The sequence below is a fragment of the Petaurus breviceps genome, unplaced genomic scaffold (genome assembly GCF_028583685.1).
Source record: "Petaurus breviceps papuanus isolate PSGF00001 unplaced genomic scaffold, PetGlider_PUasm1.0 64, whole genome shotgun sequence".
Taxonomy (NCBI): domain Eukaryota; kingdom Metazoa; phylum Chordata; class Mammalia; order Diprotodontia; family Petauridae; genus Petaurus; species Petaurus breviceps.
Window position 1 is genome coordinate 7,055,084 of NW_027186428.1, and position 20,108 is coordinate 7,075,191.

The 20,108-nt window shown below is 36.6% G+C and overlaps 2 protein-coding genes across 4 annotated transcripts in view; one reads left to right on the forward strand and one right to left on the reverse strand.

Moving 5' to 3' along the window:
- Nucleotides 1-5,658, forward strand: part of KIF3A (kinesin family member 3A) — a 75,681-nt gene extending 70,023 nt beyond the window's left edge. For all 3 annotated transcript variants that reach the window (XM_069103857.1, XM_069103858.1, XM_069103856.1), the window contains 4 exons: nt 135-188; nt 292-360; nt 803-927; nt 2,022-5,658. In XM_069103857.1, the coding sequence (XP_068959958.1) occupies nt 135-188; nt 292-360; nt 803-927; nt 2,022-2,070 (297 nt within the window). In that variant the 3' untranslated portion in view covers nt 2,071-5,658. The remainder of the gene's footprint in view (nt 1-134; nt 189-291; nt 361-802; nt 928-2,021) is intronic.
- A 5,049-nt stretch (nt 5,659-10,707) lies between these two features.
- Nucleotides 10,708-19,069, reverse strand: IL4 (interleukin 4). Its single transcript, XM_069103718.1, has 5 exons — nt 18,018-19,069; nt 17,712-17,759; nt 14,272-14,325; nt 12,238-12,357; nt 10,708-11,504 (listed from the first exon to the last, which is right to left on the reverse strand). The coding sequence occupies exons 1-5, from the start codon at nt 18,330-18,332 to the stop codon at nt 11,400-11,402; spliced, it is 642 nt and encodes a 213-aa protein (XP_068959819.1). The 5' UTR covers nt 18,333-19,069; the 3' UTR covers nt 10,708-11,399.
- Between the last annotated feature and the right edge of the window lie 1,039 nt (nt 19,070-20,108).

The following is a 20,108-nucleotide window of genomic DNA, read 5'->3' on the forward strand; positions in this document are numbered from 1 at the left end:
AAGTATTTGGAGAGCTGTTTCTTGAAAAAAAAATCATGAAAGGTACAAATGAAAACAACCCATTTCCCCCATAAACTTAAAAAACAATTATGTTGTTTAATTTTTAAGTAGATTATCTTTACATCTTTTCAAAGGAAATGATTGAAAATTATGTTCACTGGAATGAAGACATTGGGGAATGGCAGTTAGTAAGTATGCCTTTACAAGCATTGACCTTAGAGCGCTTTAGAATAATCTGTTATTTTTGTCTCAGCTAATGTTTGCTAATTAATACTTTTCCTTTTATTCAAGAAATGTGTCGCCTACACAGGAAATAATATGAGGAAGCAGACTCCAGTACCTGATAAAAAGGAGAAAGATGTAAGAGAGTTGTATTACTTTTGCTGCTACTTCTTTTGCTTTAAGAATGTGTTTTATTGGGGTGGCTAGGTGGTGCAGGGAATTGAGCGCCGGCCCTGGAGTCAGGAGGACTTGTGTTCAAATGCAGCCTCAGACACATAACACTTACTTGCTATGTGACCTTGGGCAAGTCACTTAACCCCAACTGCCCTCCCCCCCCCTCAGACAACCCCAAAAAACCAGGAGAGAAATGTGTAGCACATCAGGGCTTTTAAAATTTTTTACCCTTCTAGCACTTGGTGATCACTCTCTATTCACTAGATTTTGGATAAGAATGTCAAGTTGCTTGTGTAGCAAACATCTGTTTTAGTTGCATTTTAGTGACTTTTATAGAGTTTGATATTTTAATCAAAAGAGTACATTTATTGGAAAGGCACTAAAAATGTTTGTTTCTTTTACTTAGCCCTTTGAAGTGGACCTTTCCCATGTGTATTTAGCTTATACTGAGGAAAGCCTGAGACAGTCTTTGATGAAATTGGAAAGGCCACGCACTTCAAAAGGAAAATCAAGGCCCAAAACTGGAAGAAGGTGAGAATATTATTAAATCTTACAAATGCTGGGCTTGAGTTATTCTAGTCCTTAAGACACACATTTTATTTTTATTTCTGTTAATACAATCAAGATCTTGGCTGAGACTTTAAGGATCTCATTTGAAAATTAGTTTCTTTAAGAAACATTGCATTGATTTACTTTCATAGCTGTTATCTGATCAGCAGAAAAAGGGCAGAATTTAGAGGAAGATTCTTGTGTATCTTCAAATTTTTCTAGTCCTCTTGGATTATCTAAGACTATTGCTTAGTCTCATTTTGTTCTTTGCAAACACCACAAAAGCCTTCTCTGTCTTAGTCTCAGAATCTTTTGAGTGATGAGAACTAACCAGTCGCTGAACTATTTTGGTGAGATGCCTCTTTTTCTAGATAAGTTATTCAGGAGAGGTATTTCCTAAGAGACCACCATGAAAGCTTTCATCTAATAGACCCCTTCCTATTTTCTCTCAGCTTAGGGAAATGTCCTTGTCCTCATCTGTGTATTTTCTCCTTTGAGTTTTCAGCTACCTTTGTGTCAGATTGAGGTTGTATTAACACCCACATCATCAGTAAAGATAGCTTATCAAGAAGAAGTTAGGGCCCCATGAATTAAGCTTTCTTTTTTTTTTCTCCAACCCCATGTCCAAATAGTCCTACATTTTTTTTAATATCCTGTAGTGACAATAGCAGGACAGGAAGTGATAAGCATGATTTTTCAATATTTTGAAGGATAAATATGATTATATTATATCCTTTTAACACTTTCATTTCTTGAGAATTGAACTTAATAAAAAGCTAGTTATGTATACATATTGAAGAAGTACTAACTTTTACATATCTTAGACTTAACCTTACTGGATACCTCTAAGGAATAGAGAAGTGATCTACTTTTTATTCCAGAACCCTCTCTTCCTTTCCCTCTCCCCTTCCATGTCCCTGCTGAGAACTCAGCTTAGTAGAAGTAATAATTTTAAAGATTATCTGTTATGAAGTATGAAATATATATATATATATATCACACTGTGGAAATGCTTGCATTTTTGGCCTTTTGAGAAAACATTCATTTTCTTCTTCTTGTTTTTCCCTCCAAAACAGAAAGCGTTCTGCGAAGCCTGAGACTGTAATTGATTCTTTGCTTCAGTAAACGTTGACAAATCTGAAACCATAATAAAATTAGCATATGTTCCAATGGTTGTTCTAGCTATTTAGTTTACCTGAGAACATTGAAGATTTTTCTGTAATTTGATACAGCCAGGGCTATAAAATAATGCCTTACTGTGGAGTAAGAATTAGAAATGATCTTTTGTCCAAATACTGTTATGCTGTATATGTTATATTAACATAACATATTCAAACAGTATAACTAGTAGTTGTTAAATTGTTGTAATGTGCACTACTATTTGTTTTGTGCAAGAAAATTTGAAAGACTATATTGCACAGAGTGACAGTGTTAGATGTGTATTTAAAGTCATGAGCTATTTACCCAATACTTTCATAGAAAGAAACTGAATTTTAAGACATGAAAAAGCTAAATGTCATGTCATGCCTTGCACATAGAGACTGGCAGCTTCAAGTATCCTGTGTTTTACTGTTGTATTTGAATGTGGTAGCTTTCATCTATGGTATGGCTCTTTCTGAACACTAAATCTCCTTGTTGTACTATTTAAATACTTGCTCATTGCAATGATAGTATTTGCTGTAGTTAATGTATGAAATGAAACAGCTCATCTAAAGAAAACAAAACATTTTGTTTCAAAGACATTGTTGTCTTTATCATGTCAACAAATTATGTACACTGGCAATGTACTCCTTCCTCTTTCCCAACCTTCCTGTACCTCCATTGTCTTACTGCTCCTTTAAATTCAAATGAAACATACATTTTTGTTTGGGCTAATAAAAGTAGCAAAGCCTGTGGATTTATATTTTCAGTGAATTGTCACTAAGGGTGCCACGTTTTTCACAAGTAAGTAGAGTTAGAAAAATTATAGGAGATCAAGTAAGTTACTAATTTAAGTGGCTTAAGTATTGCCTATGCTGAGATCTCATTTGATGTATGGGTAGCTGAATTGATATTTTGACTGCATCTGAGTCTTTATTTGATTTTAATTACTCTTTAAATTTTGCCTGAAAGAAGAATTCTCATTTTTCAGAAAACCCTACACACTTAATGAATAAGCAAACTTAACAGAAATTAGCCATTGACAAAAAATGTCTATTGAGAGCTTTGCAGATCCAGTTGGTGTTGGGGTAAGTGTAAGAAACTAAACAAAGTCACTTACCTGGAAGATGTTTAGAAGAGAATAACTTCCTTCTCAAGCCCATTCTTCAAACTGGAGACTTTAATTTCCGTTCTTCAGATTTCCTGTGCTTTGGAAGTGTGGAGCATACATCTTTACCTCTTCTCACATGGTCATTTGAGTGAGGCCATCTCCCTATTTAAAACTGATTGTTTTTTAGTTATGATTAAGAAATATACAAAGTACTTTATTATAAACTTGTTCTTTTAGTGGTTGGTCAGCTACTTACAAAACTGATAGTTACTTTTTTTGAACATTGCATTTCTATTAACCACTAGCATCTTAATTTTTTGTGTGAATTTTTAGACTTAAAATAAGTATTGTTAGCTAATGCTAAACCGCCATGGTTTCAAATGTCTTAAGTCTTCAAAAACCAATATTTATTCATTTAACACGAGTTCAGTAAGCATTTTAGATGTTTATTTATGATTTTTAAAAAACTACTTAAAGGGGTGAAAAATTGATGAGTTACCTCCAAGAAAGAGGAGCACTGAGGTCCTTGATTCTTATGAGTATAATCAATGTTCTCTTTGTAGTATGTGAGAGGTTTTAAAATCTGTAACACTTCCTCATGTAGGATATATGGTTAAAATACTGTGAAGACTTTAGTGAATTTGTGTCCTGAAAAAGTGTCAGTGAGATTCCTTAGAAGTTGACATGTTTGTCAGAGATCTGTCAGGCACTAAAGGCCCAGTGGCACTGCAGTAGATCTGGAGTCAAAGGGTGTGAGTTCAAAGCTAGACCTGGAACTAATCCACCTTTGTGACCTTGAGCAAGGTGTTTAACCTCCAAGAGCCTCAGTTTTCTCATCCATAAAATAGTTTTCTGTAATAAGGGAAATGTCTTTGATTATAATAGTATAACATATAATAGCTTATATTTATAAAGTGCTTTCAAGTATCCAAAGCATTTTCTATACATAAGGTCCTCAATAAGCTTTTGAGGTAGGGAGTATTTGTATTATTATCCCCATTTTACTGATGAAAAACTTGAGACTCAGAGAGGTAGGCAGTATTTTGCCCAATGTCACACACAACCAGGATTTGAATCCAAGACTTTCTGACTCACAGTACAGCGTTCTTTTCACTACATTAGAACATAGAATTAATTTCCGTGTCTTTTTTCCCTCAAATGTAAAACTCAAATCCATAAAAACAAGACTGTGATATTTTTAATGATTAAGAAAAATTAAAGTGTTTATGCTAGAGCTTTTGTGCTAGATGAGCATTATATTTTTAGCTTCATGAAACACTGACATTAGATTTATTGACCAGGCAGATTTGAAGCAAGAGAGGGACTGAATTTTGGGCCATTCAGTAGTTATGATAAAGTTTACAGAACTGTTTTGCTAACGTGAAATAAACTCATAAGGCTCACTACGTTTAAAAATCCACAGGCTAAGTTTGTAGTGACTTCAGTGATAATTCCATGAAAGTGCACAACATACAGACATTCTTAAAATGAGTGGATTTATCCACCATATAGATAAACTTGGTCTAAAATATAAATAACTAGGTTCTCAAATAAGTATTTCTTTTGTTCTCCCTTTGTTTTAAAAAGTAATAAGAATTACTTATTAAAAGTAGCATTGACAACATCGATGGGGTGAAGATTATTAGTTTATAGTTTTGTGATTTAATAACCTTTTTTAGGGTATTGAAATGTAGTGGCATTTTCCATACCATACATAATTCTCCATTGAATTAAAAACTAGTTAACTAACTACTAAAACTCTTCTGAATATGTATACAGGGTGTTGTATATTTTTCTCATAATTACAGTTATTAGTTGGCATGTCTGTCAAAACCTTCTGGGTGGGTGGGGGAAGGGATAGAGTTGTTTTTTTTTTTTATTTCTCAAAAAAAATTTTGATATTTGAAAATTGGGTTCAATTAAAATCCTGTTAGCCTTGAATGTTTTGCTTTTTCCATGACCCATTGTACCTGTGACACTCATTTTAGTTTTTATATTTTTTAGGCCTTATATTTTTTCTTTTGCTTTTATAATCTGTTTTTAATAATTTCTATTTCCTCTGAAATCATATCTTAGAGAATCTCCCCCTCTTCCCTTCAAGGATGGGCTAAAGAAAGGTCTGTTTTCCTATTAGAATTTATTAGTGTTTGGTCAGGTTTTAATGTATGTTTATACTTTAATGTTATTTAATTATTCCTGGTTCTAAAATGCTAGAAAAGACATCTCCCTTAGTGCCTTTGATGAATTTACACTGTAGTCTAAACATATAAACTTTTAGCAACAATGCTATATATGAGCCCTAAATAAACGTTGTACAGTTATCTTCATTTGTATTATTTCATTAATTTTGAAAGTAATATTTGTTTAATTTTTATGTAAAAATTTTATTTATGTTGTAAATACCAGTATTGTATGTATACATGCAGCATGTTCATCCTGATGAATAAAAATCTTAAGGTTAATGAAGGTCTGATCCTTCTCAATTCTTATTATGCATATATTTCCCTAACTTGGATATTTGTAGGTACTTTATGCTTAGCATATCATTTTATTGGGGAAAGGAATGAGCATTTATATAGTACCTACTCTGTGCCAGGTGATGTGCTAATAAGTACTTTATAAATAACTCATTTGAGCCCTATGACAACCCTGCAAGATTTTACAGTTGAAGAAACTGAAGCAAACAGGTTAAATGACTTGCTCAGGGTCACAAAGCTAGTAAGTTTCTCAGGTTGGATTTTAACTCAGGACCTCCTACTCCAGGCCCAGCGCTATGCTACCTAGCTACTCCTAGACAAGTAGTGGTATAGGAAAAGAGGCCTGAATCATTTCAAATCCAGAAGTTAAGTTCTTGTTCAACTTAAAAAAAATTGTTCAGAAAATTATGAAGTCTAAATACCCATTATATTCACAGCTCTGTCATACAACAGTAATTTGAGAGAATTTTTCTTCAAAATTGCTGGCTTTTCATTCACAGTTTCTAATATTCCATAATATAGTTTATATACAGGATTTTTTCATCTTTGAAGAAATCGGTGTGTTCACAAGTGATTAGTAATTTTAGGGCCCAGATTAGCCTGAACATTTAATGGACATGGTGTCTTTATGTAGGTCAGACTTTACAGATGGGCCTGCTTAAAACATTTGTCAATTTCACCACCATTACTCTAGTCTTTTATGTTCAAAACCTTGTTTTTGCTTCCTTACTCCTAACATTTTTCACATCTAACTAGCTACTAAACCTTATTGATCGACACATTTCCCATCCATTTTATTCCACCTTAGTGTAATCGGCCTTATAGCAAACTTTGCCATCTCTGTATTCTTCTTCCCCATACCCCCTGCCACCATTCCATCCTTCACACTGTAGTTTTAGGGTAGCTTCCTTATGTATAGATGTGTTCATCTCATGCTGTGCAAAATCCTTGGGTGGTTCTCTGTTCACTAAATAAATTCCTTTCCCTGGCATACACTGTGTGCTTCAGACTGCTCTCTTTTCCAAACATGCCCTGCTTGTGGATATGCTGTTCCTTTTGCTTGGAACACTCTTCCTCTTCTCAGCTGAATTCCTTGATAGATAACTCATCCGTGAAGGATGCTCCTGATCCTTCGTGGATCTTTTCTATTGAGTACCTCATGTAATACTTTGTTTTTCACCTCTCTAATGTACTAATCTTGTATTATTTTGTATCGTAATGATTTGTATATATATCATTTCCCTACCAGACTACAAGTTCATGAAAACATCTGTATTTTGTATCTCTCCTGGGGCTTAGCACAGTGCTATGCCCTGTTTGGTTACCTAACAAATGTTTATTAAATTTAATATGAAAAGTTAAAGAGTAACAAAATAAGTTAGATTATTACTCTTACTGAATTCACTCAAATTAGCGAACTCATCTTATTTTTGAAAAGCCTTGTTAAAAAAACAAAACAAGACATTAGACTACTAAAACTTCGAGGAGTGGTATATAGACAAAGGGCTACTCTAAGAACCATTTACCTGAACCCTCTTACTACTTTTTCGTAGTAATACGAAATATATTTTCGTGCTTACTACCCTAAGTGAAATTTCATGTAGGCTTAGAACCTGGAAACACAAGAACTGCCATAATTCATACAAGACAATAAGTGAGCTGTGATTTATAATTATGAGAACAAATAGCACATTGAGGTCAGGGTCTAAACCTAAAACTTTTTTTTAGAATTTTTTTACACTAACATTTGGTGAAATTATTTGAACTTCTGACTGTTAAGTTGTTCCATTCTCAAAGGCAGATATTCAGTCCTGCTTTGGAAGCTAAATAAATGAATGTGTGGGAAAATGAATCTGAAAAGGCTCCTTCAAAAAAAGCTAGTTTCCTCTTAGCATCTGCTGGGCTTCCTGTGACCCTATCTTCATTTCTTTTATCAATGTTATCTGAACATCATATCGTCATACTCAAAACATGTATGACTTTGAATTTCTTTAATAAAGATCGGTTACTCCCACTTTTGGAGGTTGGAAAAATTTTAGTCTTTAATTGGAGACAACTAGCATTTATGTAGAAAAGCGCTTAACTGGGACTTTGCAACTAATAAAATGTTTATCAAGGTTGATAAAAATCTTAGCAAGAGGATATTGCCTAACCAAAAAAAAGAAGCTGTATTACAGAGTAGTCATGGGGACTTTGCTTTCTCTTCCATTGCAGTTAAATGAGGGTTGAGCCTGTCATGATTCGCCCAGTACCCAGTTGTGTGTATTGCAGTTGCATCCTTTTTACTAACAGCAAAAAGTTGACTTGTGGTGGTTAGTACAACTGTAGCTGTGAGGTTGAAAATACTACAATGAATCAGAAGTTGATTACTTTCCTCTTAACCTCTACAATACTTCAAGTTGACACCATAACAATCTAGCACCTCATTACATTGCCATCTTAGACTGTTGTGTAGTCGACTTGTCTCCCCAACAAAACCATAAACTTCCTGAAGTCAAACACCAGGTCTAAATGTGTTTCTCCCTCGCTGAATATATGGTAGGTGTTCAGTATATTTTTGTTTATTGAAACTCTGGTGGGACAATAGGTTTGACTCATCCAGAAAACGGAGACAAAAAGACATGCTTGTAAGAAAGAACAAAGGAGATGAGCTAGAGAAGGTGAGTAATGCATTTACATTCATCCTTAAGTTCAATTGAGTGGGAAAATCCTCTTTGCTTGTTAAGATTTAAGTTTAGGGGATCCACAATGTTCTTTTGGTGACATCTCCTATTTAAACTTTGCATTTCAGTCAATTTGCCTTCTCAGGATTTTTAAAATGAGATTATTTCTCAAATGAGATAATGTATACAAAGTACTTTGTGATCTTTAAAGCACCAGACAGAATTCTGGTGTTCTGTTCTGATGTTGTTCTATTGTCCTTCCTCTCCCATGCCCCAACTCCATTGCCAGTTTCCTGCTAGGTACTGAGCACTCCATCCCTGGTAAATGTGGACTCTCACTGGAGGTAACCCAGAGCCCCACTCCACTCCAGTCCTTGGATTCACTATTCCTTTCCCTGTAGTCATTCATTGGGGACATTTGCATGTTGTTATTTACAGGTTGCCTTACCCAACTAGATTATATGCTCCTTGAGGGAAAATACTGTTTTTTGTCCTTTTTGGGGGGGGGGTATCTCCATCACTTAGCACAATGCCTGCCACGTAGTAAGTGCTTAATAAATGCTTGCTGACTGATTGATATGGCCATCCACACTGCTTAGATGAACCAGGAGTCACTGACTACAATCCTGGTAAAATGGTAAACCTTGCCATTGTTCCCTAAGGACCACTGTGCCTTAACATCTGTTCTGATGCTATGTACTTTTGACCCCTTCGTATTGCCACCTGACTCACTGAACCTTAAGGACTCCTGAACTTTGTCATATTCCATACTACTGCCCCCTAACAGTCACTGGACTTGTCCATCCTTCAGTTGAACCCTCCTATATGTTTGGTCTCCTGTACCATCAGTGTCAGCCCCTTTAAAGGCATAACTGCCATACTTCTCCATTTGTATCTCCACTGTGCAGGGCTTGGCACATAGTAAACACTTAATAAATAAACACAACCATTTTAATTCAGTTATTTTTGCCTTAATGATGCCCTTTGCCCATTCCCCATGTCTTAACTGGGTAAAATCCTACTGATTTTTTAAAAAAGGAGTTGGCGGTCAGGCAAAGCCTATGAAACCCTTCTCAGAATAATGTTTGTCTTCTGAGAGGCAATCAGGGTTTAGTGACTTGCTGAGGGACACATCTGAACTCGGGTTCTCCTGACTCCAGGGCTGGTACTACCTAACTGCCCTTAGAATAATGTTTTTAAATACATAAAGTAAAATACAGAAGATTATATTGAAAACCAGTTCTGCTGAAATAGTTATAAAACTTTTTTAAAAACAAGTTCATAGACCTCAGTTTAAAAAAATATCATTTAATAGCAGCCTAAAAGCCTCCTCCTTCCTGAAGTTTTCCCTGGTTCCCCTCTCCACCCTTCTCCTTCCTTTGAACCACCATAATCTTTTTCAACTCTTATGGCATTATATTTTGCCTTTTTACTACAGTTACTCACTGTAAACTCCTTGAGGTTAGGGACTTATTCTTGTCTTTTTATCTCACCTAGGACCTTACATATAGCCTGTAAATTAAATTTGCTTACTTAAAGAACTTTTTGGTGTGGATATTCCCTCCACTAGTGTGGATTGCAGCCCTCCCACACCTCATCCTGTAAGATTCTTATTTGTATTTTCTCCTAAATGTAATAGTTTCAAGCCCTACTTCTAAGGTTCAGAGATCCAAGAGATGGTGACCCAAGGTAATGAACAATGGAGGCCCCAGGCTGCTGCAGTCCCTCAATGAACAGCTTTGTTCCTAGCTAACTAGCGCTGTGTGTTCTGTCATCTCTTACAGTTATTTGTGATACAAGTCTTATCATTCCCCAGTAGGCAGTGAGGTCCACTCAGTACCAAACTTGGTATCTCCCTCAATGCCCTAGTGTTCTGCAGGACCTAGAGGCGGCTAGGTGGTACATTGGTTAGAGTGGGGTCTGAAGTCAGGAAGACCAGAGTTAAAATCTGGCCTTCCTCAGACACTGTGATCTCGGGCAAGTCACTTAAATCTGTTTGCCTCAGTTTCCTCAACTGTAAGCAGGGAGTAATAATAGCACCTGCCTCCTAAGGCTATTGTAAGGATCAATTGAGAAAATATTTCTAAAGTGCTCAGCACAGTCCCTGGATGCAGCAGGTATTTAATAAATGCTTTTGTGTTTCCTCCCTTCCCAGCCTGATTCTTAAATGGTTGACAGATGAATTGAAGAGTTAGAAGAAAAAAACAACACTTTCATGTGAACTTTCTCATTTTGGCCCTAAGAGGATGACTTTCTCAATTCCCGGTTGCATAATCACTTACCAGACTGATCTTTTGTGGTTAAAGGGTTAGTTTCAGTTGTTTTTTTATTTTTTTTATTTTTCCCCTTCCCCTAATTTTTAGAGGGCTAATGATTCCCCTTTTTAAAAAATACTATGATTTTGTCACACTGGTGGAATTTCATTTAAAGTTACACATAGGTGTGTTGCAGATGTTACAAATTAATTTTGAATTGGGCCTTGTGGCTATAGGATTATGTGGAATATGAAACCATTTGCCTGTGTAACTCATGGTGAAAGGAGCCCTGATATTAGACCTATTTTTTTTCTTATGAAAGTACACTTAAACAAACAAGTTTCTAATGACTTGGCATCCCTTGAATTCATTGATGTCAAGCCTTTCTCTCAGAGATTTATTCCTATGCCAGACTCTTTGATGGTTACACTATCTTGTAAATAGTTTTCTAATTTCATGTTTTGTTTTCTCAACTAGATTTTAACCTCCTTAAAGGCCGGGACTATCATATGCGTTTTGGTTTTGTTATTGTTGTTGTTGATTTTGTGATTTTGGTGATTTTGTTCTTAATCTTTGTCCCTTATAGCACCTAACCCAAGCCTAGAGCCATAGTAGGCACTTAAGTAATTATGAGCTGAATTATTTATCAAGGAAATGGAAACGCTTGACTCTTAATTTCAAGATAAAAATAACTAATATTGATGAAAATGAAATGTCAACCTTAATATATACTTTAATGGTACATTATAAATATATAAATAATATTTAATATATAACTATTAGAAACTTATAAATTAAGATTTATTCTCTAAAACTGTGTGCTTTTTGAAAATATCTTCTGATTGATGGTTTTTAGTTTGCTCAGGAAATCTTGTAATTTAATAATCTTGGTTTCATTCACAGGACATTTGGTCTGTAAAGGGAAACATTATACATCAGCTTATATCATTATTCTATTTTTGCCATCCATGAATTGTTTTCTTGGGGACAAACCTATTTTCAGCCCCTGCCTCTTGGACCCCCATGGCATTTCACTTAAAGCTGCAAGTAGATATGTTCCAGGTTATTACAAATTAATTTTAATTGGGAGTTATGTCTCTACTAGTGGAATAGCAGGAGACCATTTGCTCGTGTTTCATACCAACAAATTTGTTTGCTGATAATTGCTCTCATGTTTACATCAGACTTATAAAACAGCGGATCGACTGTAACTTAACAATGTACCGTGAATAACAATGGCAGATAAAATCACGTATACATGACATTTTGAAGGGTAACTTCAAACTCCTCTGCCACATTCTCATATCTACTTCACAGCTGTCTCCATTAATATTCCAAGAAATATGCTGTTGAGAATGTGGGTTACTTATCTTATTAACCTATAAAAGCCTGAGGGAAGAATTCATGGATGGTAGGTGGAAGCTGTTGAATAGCAGTAACACAAGAATTATAGACATTTTCGAGCAAAAGTGACCCCATCATCCCCTTGCCTCCTAATTTTACATATGAGGAAAATAACTTGTCTATAATAAGGAAGTCACAGCAATGTATGGAAAATATTTAGGTGGTCCCTCTGAAAGTAGTGACCGAGTTCTCAAACTGAATGATGAAGGCAAGCAGCAGAAGGGCATGTAACCATCACTAACCTGATTCACTAAGTGCATTTGGTTCCTAATCATGTTGTTTATCTTAGAGAGTGGGCAGCTGATGGAGACCTGTTGGAGCACAGTAACAGCTCTGCATAATGTTTCAAAGTCATTCATTGTCTAGAAAGAGAAATAGTTGTCACAGAAGCCCATATGCTCTCTCTCAGTCTCTCTCTTCTTTGTTGTGCCCGTCCATCTCTGTCTGTCTCTGTCTCTCTTTTTCTCCCTGCCTCCCCTCCTCCCCCTTCTACTTCCCTTCCCCCTCTCTCTAGGAGGGATTTGTATTCAATATATTAGGCCACATTTCATTTTTCTCTAAGGAGTTCAAGTAGAGAACAAAAGTTTGCTTATCTAAACACCAAGTATGTTTTGACCACCTAAATTCTCCATCTTTTACACACACACGGGAATGTCCAGAGTTTTTAAGGATAAAAATAGAGTTAAAGGATTGTATGTGCTAAATGAAAAAATGCTTTAAGGGGGAACTTTTAAAGCATTTAAAGCATCACTTCCCTTAAATATTGTTAGATTTATGTTACGCCAAGGATACACATACCACCTTGGTAGAGTGAGGTGGAGATCTATTAGTCAGAGACAACTTTGGTCTTTAGCTTTGTTTGTCCAAATCTGGAGCCTTCTGTTTATGTAATTAGCAGGTAGGAGTAGACAAGAAGTCTCAGAGCTTCACCATCACCATGTCATGGAGACGTTGGCATTAAAGAACACTATTTCAAATGGTGTTAAGGAAAGCAACTTGAGTATAGGCCAGATAGCATGGAATATAACTACTCATGGGGTCCAGCATTAGTCATATATCCTGACATTTTGATTAAACCTGGGCACCTGCCATCTCATTTCAGAGCCAAAATAATTCAAATCTTTACTTGGTGATTTTGTTCTTAAGCCTGCCTTAAGAACTGCCATTCTGTCAGTGCTATCAATGGCTAGTTCAAGAAATGGAAATCCTCTGAGTTTTAAAAAGCAGTTGTCTGATGGACTGGAGTTTCTCCACTGCGAATCCCCTTGAAAGGATGTATGTATTAGTCACATTTGGTGATAAATCTCACTGTATGTTGAATAAGAATCTCCAAATCCAAAGTGACCTCAAAGGTCCAACCTTGCACTTGAACAAGCATCCCTTCTAAAAGGTTGTTGTCATCCAACCTTTTGCTGAAGACCTCCAATGAAGGGGGAACCCCCAAAGTAAAACATTCCTCTTCTGAATAGCTCTAATTGTTAGGTAGTTTTTCCTTATCTCAAACCTAAATTCACCTTTTCACAAATTTAGTCATGACTCACTTTCTAATTTGCTTATTTCACTTCTTTTGAATTCCAGGGAAGGCTATGACTTTTTAGTCCTCAAGTCAAGTCAAATCAAGTCAATAAGCAATTATTAAGCACCTACTGTGTTCCAGGCATGGTGTTAAATACTGGAGATACAAAGGCAAAATATACAGTCCCTAGGAGCCCTTGAGCAGCTCATAATCCGATTTGGGAGACAACAAGCAAAAAAAAAGTACAAACCAGCTACATTCAGGCTACAAAGGGAATAGCAGAGGGAAGGCACAGAATGAAGAGGGATTGGGAAAGACTTCCAGTAGAAGGTAGGATTTTGTCTAGGACTTAGCACGGCTCCTCAGACCATGATCAGCCTGGGCTCTGATAAGTGAGCTTTTACTGTACTTTACCAGGATGCAGGCCTCCGTGTCACTTCTTGGCCCCCTCTGTCTCATGCCAGCACAGGTACCCCACTTATGTGTTGCCTTCCTCCAGAATATAGGCTTCTTGACAGGACTGTCTTGCTTTTGTGTTTTTGCATCCCCAGTACTTAGCATGGTGCCTGGTACACAGTAAACGTTTACTAAATGCTCCTATCTACCCATTTTTCTACCTATTTCTCTATCGTAGCTTTATGGATTGGACCAACCCCAGGAGGTCCTATTGGACGAACTTCTGTGCTTTACAAATCACTGCTTCCCATAAAAGTCAGATATCTGTAGCTCTGCACCCAAGATTGTATCAACATGTACTCACCATGACCAGCTGAGAACATGACGACTCAGGCAACAGCTTAGGAGTCCTGGAGTTCTTGACACACACAAACACACACAAATATGGTATTTTGGATTATTTAAAGATATTCCTTGAGAATATTTTTTAAAACCCACTTTTGTCCTACAAATACTGTCTTTCTTGGATACAAACGCAGGTATTTTGCTTTCTTTGAAATAAACTTTCTGTTCCAGAAATTAATCCAATTGGAAAGAAGAAAAATAGCACGGGGATGAAGGGAAGAATCCCCTGGAATTCTTTTAGGGGATATTAAGGAGAGTGCTCTCCAAACCGGCTGGCCCAGACAGTGAAGGCAGTGCACTGAGGTTCCAGGGAGAGCTTATGAGTTGCCCTCTGCTGTGTCTGGACCCACCAAAGTCAGTCAATTCTCAGTAAATTCTTATCTCATAGATAGTTGGAAGAGAAGAGGTGTCAAATTCAAATAGAAACAGGCCATTAAACCATACATAAGGAGCCACATATTAACTTAGAAAACCACATATTTCTACTTTATTGCATTTTTTTTTGTTGTTAAATGTTTCTCAATTAGATTTTAATCTGATTCAGGCAGCATGGGCATGCTTAGTAAACTGCATGTGGCCCACAGGCAGCATGTTTGACATGTCTTGCTATAAAAGTTTATATGGAACCACTCTAATATCTGATACCATCTACAAGAATAAAAATCATGAATAATTTACAGTTGCTTCACTGACACATTTTTTGAATATTTACTGTATACCAAGTCTTATTTCCAGAAAAGAGAAGAATGCAAAATTGAATTTGAGACATAATTCTTCCTCTCAAAGAGCTTCTCTTCTAGTGGGAGAAATGAGAGGCGCAAATGACCACAATGCTGGAAAGTATCAGTTCTGTAAGTTAAGTATGTATTTAAGATACACAAGGAGTTCACCATTGGATTGGAATAGAAGCATGTTGAGCATATAAAAAGGGTTCTAAGCAAAGTGAGCTCAGACACAACAGTCAATATTTTGCTACTTTTAACCTTTGACTTCAAAAAGATGCTAACTTGAGTTCACCGTTTACAGTGCTATGGTAAGAAGGCTGGCTGGGGTCAGGAGGATCTGTGTTTAAGGCCTTCCCCAGACACATGTGACCTCAGACAAGTTGCTTAATTGTGCAGTGCCCCAAACTATTAAGTTATAGGCTTAATGATCTCTCAAACCATTAAATGACAGATTTCATATCAGTAGAGCTTCCATACCCTTTACTGAGTTTTTACTCTTTACAATGGACCAAATATATGCATATATACATATTTTCTCTACTTCTGAGCAATGCCCTAAATTTGCACTGTACTATTTATTTTTATTCCTTAGAAAATAACTATTTGTGTAAATCTAACAATCCAGAAGGAAGAGGTTATAACTTCCTTTCTCAAGTGAATAGTCTGTCCACGCCTGCCACACTTGAGTTGCATCTCCATATTGATGTATGATACCATCCTAAAATATTCTTTTGCCCTTAAGTGATAGTACCTGGTCCCTCAAATTTGCTTCTCTACTTTTCCCTGATTTTCACCTCTTCATAGAATATATTTTTTTCTGAGTACCCAAATAAAGTCTCAGTTGGTCTAATTTTTAAACCCTTATGAGAGTCCTGCACAGTTTTAATCTACTGAGAATGATAGAGGAAAGGGTGCCATCCTGTGAGATGCTGTTCATTTTTCAAGGCATCATTATGTATGTTATCCCATGTTCACAATAACCCTGTGTCATAGTAGGGATGGTTCGATTCCTGTTTAAGAAATAACCAAAGAGGTGAGGTGACTCACTAAGGGCCATTAATGGCAGAACTTAGATTCAAACAAGGTAGTTCTATTTCTAGTCCAGGTCACTTCCAATCATATGTTTTCAACCTTGTCATGTAAAAGAACATGAATTAGATATCTATCATACAGTTTACATAAATCTACTTCAGTGCCTCCGAATCACCATTTGGAGGCTACAGATAGGATGTTCTTGGCTTCAATTAGGCAAGTTCTAGAATTTCATTCCTAATCTTTTTTGTGTTGTTCAGAAGAAGGAACGGATAAAGCAACTTTCAACTGCCAAAGCTGGGAGAGGGACCTGGTCTTAGCAATTTTTTCCCCCTGCATAGTACAATCATAGTAGAGATCATCAGAGAAGCCCAATGGAAACGAGCTATGTAATCACTAGACATTGATATTATAAAACAAAACATTTTTCTTATAACAACCTTGTGAGGTAGGCAATACAACTACTCTCTCCATTTTAGAGATAAGAAAGGTGGGTCTTGAGAAGTTGTGACTTGGCCCAAAGTCACATAGCTAGCAAATGTCAGAATCAGAATTTGAACCCAAGCTATCTGACTCCAAATCCAATGTTCTTCCAAAGCACAAACCTGAGTTATGGGAGATACATATAGATATATGAATTGAATATATAATTTGAGATATTGAATATATATTTGAAAAATTGAATATGTAATTTCATAGCACTACACAATAACTATATTGAATTGAATATATTTGAAAATTTGAATATATAATTTGAAAGGATTACACAGTAACTCTACACACATACACAGTTACTGTGTAATGCTTTCAAATTAAAATTGAGAATAAAATGTCAGCACTTAGTGCTATCTAATCGTAGGTAATACTGTCTCAAGGCTCTAAATGGTCTGGTCACCATTCAGGAACACATAGAAAACAAGTAGTCAAATAAGAAACAATGGCAAATTGAGACTTTTGGGCTTTCAGTCTCGGTCATGTTTCCATGAAAACAGGAACTGAAGAGCACAAAACTATTGATACAGCTGTAGTGTTTGTCAGAGAAAATTCACTATCAGCTGTTAAATCTGTGTCCTCCCACTGCAAATGAAGGGGGATTAAGGGACCACTTTGCAGGGCTAGAACAATAGATTTTTTAAACAATCTCATTTTTCTGTAAAGCTTTCAAAATGTTTTACCGAAACAGTTAAACCCTAATTCCTCTTCTCAGGCCAGCCTTGATATAAATGTATTGTTAGATGACCAGGGAAGAGAGGAAAAGTGAAAATCTGTCAATAATATTTCTATTACAACAGACCATTGCTTAGCTAAAGGAAAAGTTCTCTTAACCTGTAACATAATTATCTGTCTCTATTGGTAGAATTTTGTCTTTGAAAAATTGGGCAAATTGGTAGAAACATCCCAAGTACATTCTATTTGTACTTTCTTTGAGCAGAATTTGGATTATGGTGGATTTCCCTGACCGTTCCCCAAAATAATGCAAGAAATTTTTTAAAAATCCGTTTGTTGATAAATATAAAAGTCTATATTCCCTTTTACCGGCTCGGAATACCCACTTTTTTCCAAAGGCAGATTCTTCACAATTCATTTGCTGCTTATCTTTACAAAGGATTCTTGGTAGAACTCCAGTATATAGTAGTCTTACCTCTGTATCTTCAAAGATGTCTGGCACTTCCATCTCAGAGCAGGGAAACTAGCAAAGCAGAGAGAAAGAAAATCATTGAATTACAGGAATACTCACTTATTCTAAATTTTAAGAAACATTAAAAAAAACAACTCTGGCTAGGCAAAAGGAAACAACTTTTAGCTTCTTATCTTTTGCTGCTTTGATTGCTGGAAGTATCCATTGTCTTCTCTGGAACCTGTTGGATTTTTCTAAGTAATACCAGAATCACCAGTCTCCATTCAAACTCCAACAAGAGATAATGCCCAGTAGCCATTGACTAGGTACCTTTTTCACAATAAGAGAGTTTGCACTGTGGATGATCTCTCTAACAGAGTGTTGGCAGATCCTTTTCTGTCCTTGGAGAGCATCACTGGTACATGTTAACAGGCAGAACAAAGTTGGTATCAGTTGGAATGTGAGACCCATGCTCAGATCTCTATCAACAAAGTGGCAACGGTTGATCATTAATTTACCAAGAGAAGCTATAGCAGTGTGACTCTGCCCTGAGGTGTCTATATTTATAGATTCAAAATTGCTGAAAGGAAAGGAAAGAGGGTTATTTTGTAATTTAAAAATCATCGGCATCTGATTATCCATCATCACTTCCAGGAGAGAGAGAGTGCCTCATAGAAAAAAGTAAAATTTTCCTGTGAAATCAGACCAATAGGAAAATGAAACCTTTTAAAAATCAACAACAAAGTTCCAGTGTAGGAAATTGCACCATATTCTGCTCTATAGATTAATCTTTCTTCTCAGCTTTGGGCTGCTACCACCTTTTCACTTTGCATAGGAGGAGGAGGAGGCCACAGGTGTCCAAAATTTGTTTCAATGCATCTATGTAACCTCCTGAGAAAAGCTACGTAGTAAGAGCAGGAAAGTTTGACTGATACAGACTTCAGGCATGCTTCTTTCTTACTGATGGAGAGAACATCTCGATAAGCCTGATGCTGCCAATGAGACTTTCATCTCATGCTTCAGAAAGATAAGAATTCATGGACTCCAGCACCTGCTTTGTCCCAGTTTCCAGGGAACTTCTTTCCTGACTCTGAATGGATCTTTCCTGGGCTCCAGCTTTAGAACTACCACTGATTTCAGGCATCAGGAATGAGTCTTTTATCAATGGATACAGATGTAAGTCCTCATCTGGAAAGAGAAACCTCTATAAAAGATCATTCATTCAACGATTGTCCATTTGACATCCAGGCCAGACACTGGTCTCCGGACTGTTCCACAAACAAGACACTCCATCTCTTGGCTCTGGGCCAGTACTGGGAAGGCTAGGGGAATGGATTGACTTGTCTAAGGTCCAAACCATGTCCATGTACCAACCATGACCCCCATGTCTAGAACTCTGTCCCTCCTCCATTCCCACTGTTACACTCCCTAAGCCCCCTAAGTCCCATCTCCTACAGGAAGCCTTCCCTCACCCCTCTTTATTCCAGTACTTTCCCTCTTTTAATTATTTCCTATTCCTGTATATAGCTTGTTTTGTATATACTTGTTTGCATGTTATTTCTTCCATTAAATTGTAAGCTGCTTGAGGGCAGGGACTGTATTTCGCATCTTTTGACAATCCCAGCACTTAACACAGTGCCTGGCACATAGTAGGTACTCAATAAATGTTTATTGAATGAATGAATGAATTATTGAATACCAACTGTGTGCAGAACACCGGTGTTCAGTTGTTCAATAGTATCTGAATCTTCATGATCCTGTGGACCATAGCACACACTGCAATACCGTCCATGAGGTATTCTTGATAAAGATGCTGAAGTGGTTTGACATTTCCTTCTCCAGTGGATTAAGGCAAATGGGTTAAGTGACTTGCCCAGGGTCACACAGGTAGTAAGTATCTGAGGCCATATTTGAATTCAAGTCTTCCTGACTCCAAACCTAGCTCTCTAACCACTAAGCAACCTAGCTGCTTCCTATGGGATTGCTAAACAGTTTTATATTTACCTAACGCCTTTGTTCTGAAATATTCCTAATATTTGATGTACAGAATATTTTTTCAGATATTTTGGGAAATGTTCCAGTCAGGTACTGGGTCTTTCAGATCAAATCAACTGAAACCCAGAGCCAGGATTTCATTCCCCATCAGCTGAGCTGAACTCGTTTTTTTCATTGCAAAATTCTGGAGCTAGATTTCCTCATTTTCAGTACAGGTCACTTTCCACCACATCACACGTGAGGAAGTGCAGACATTGGTTTAAAACTTCTGTTTTGTGTAGTTTCTTTTCAAGACATTTTTATAGAGACAGAAAGATTTCTAGCATAATAATAATCTCTAACATTTGTGTCATGCTCTAAATTCCAGAGCACCTTCCGTACATTTTTATTGTTTAATTTTCACAGCGTCCTTGAGAAGTGGGAACG

What these genes read in the sequence shown, in the direction of transcription:
- IL4 (XM_069103718.1), bottom strand. Translation starts at nt 18,332, where the DNA reads ATGATGGATAATCAGATGCCGATGATTTTTAAATTACAAAATAACCCT. An exon ending in ACATCTTTGAAGATACAGAG is followed by an intron (nt 14,326 to 17,711) that starts GTAAGACTACTA and finishes GTGTGTGTCAAG; the next exon opens with AACTCCAGGACTCCTAAGCT. An exon ending in CATGTTCTCAGCTGGTCATG is followed by an intron (nt 12,358 to 14,271) that starts GTGAGTACATGT and finishes TTCTCTTTCTAG; the next exon opens with ACAATGAATGACTTTGAAAC.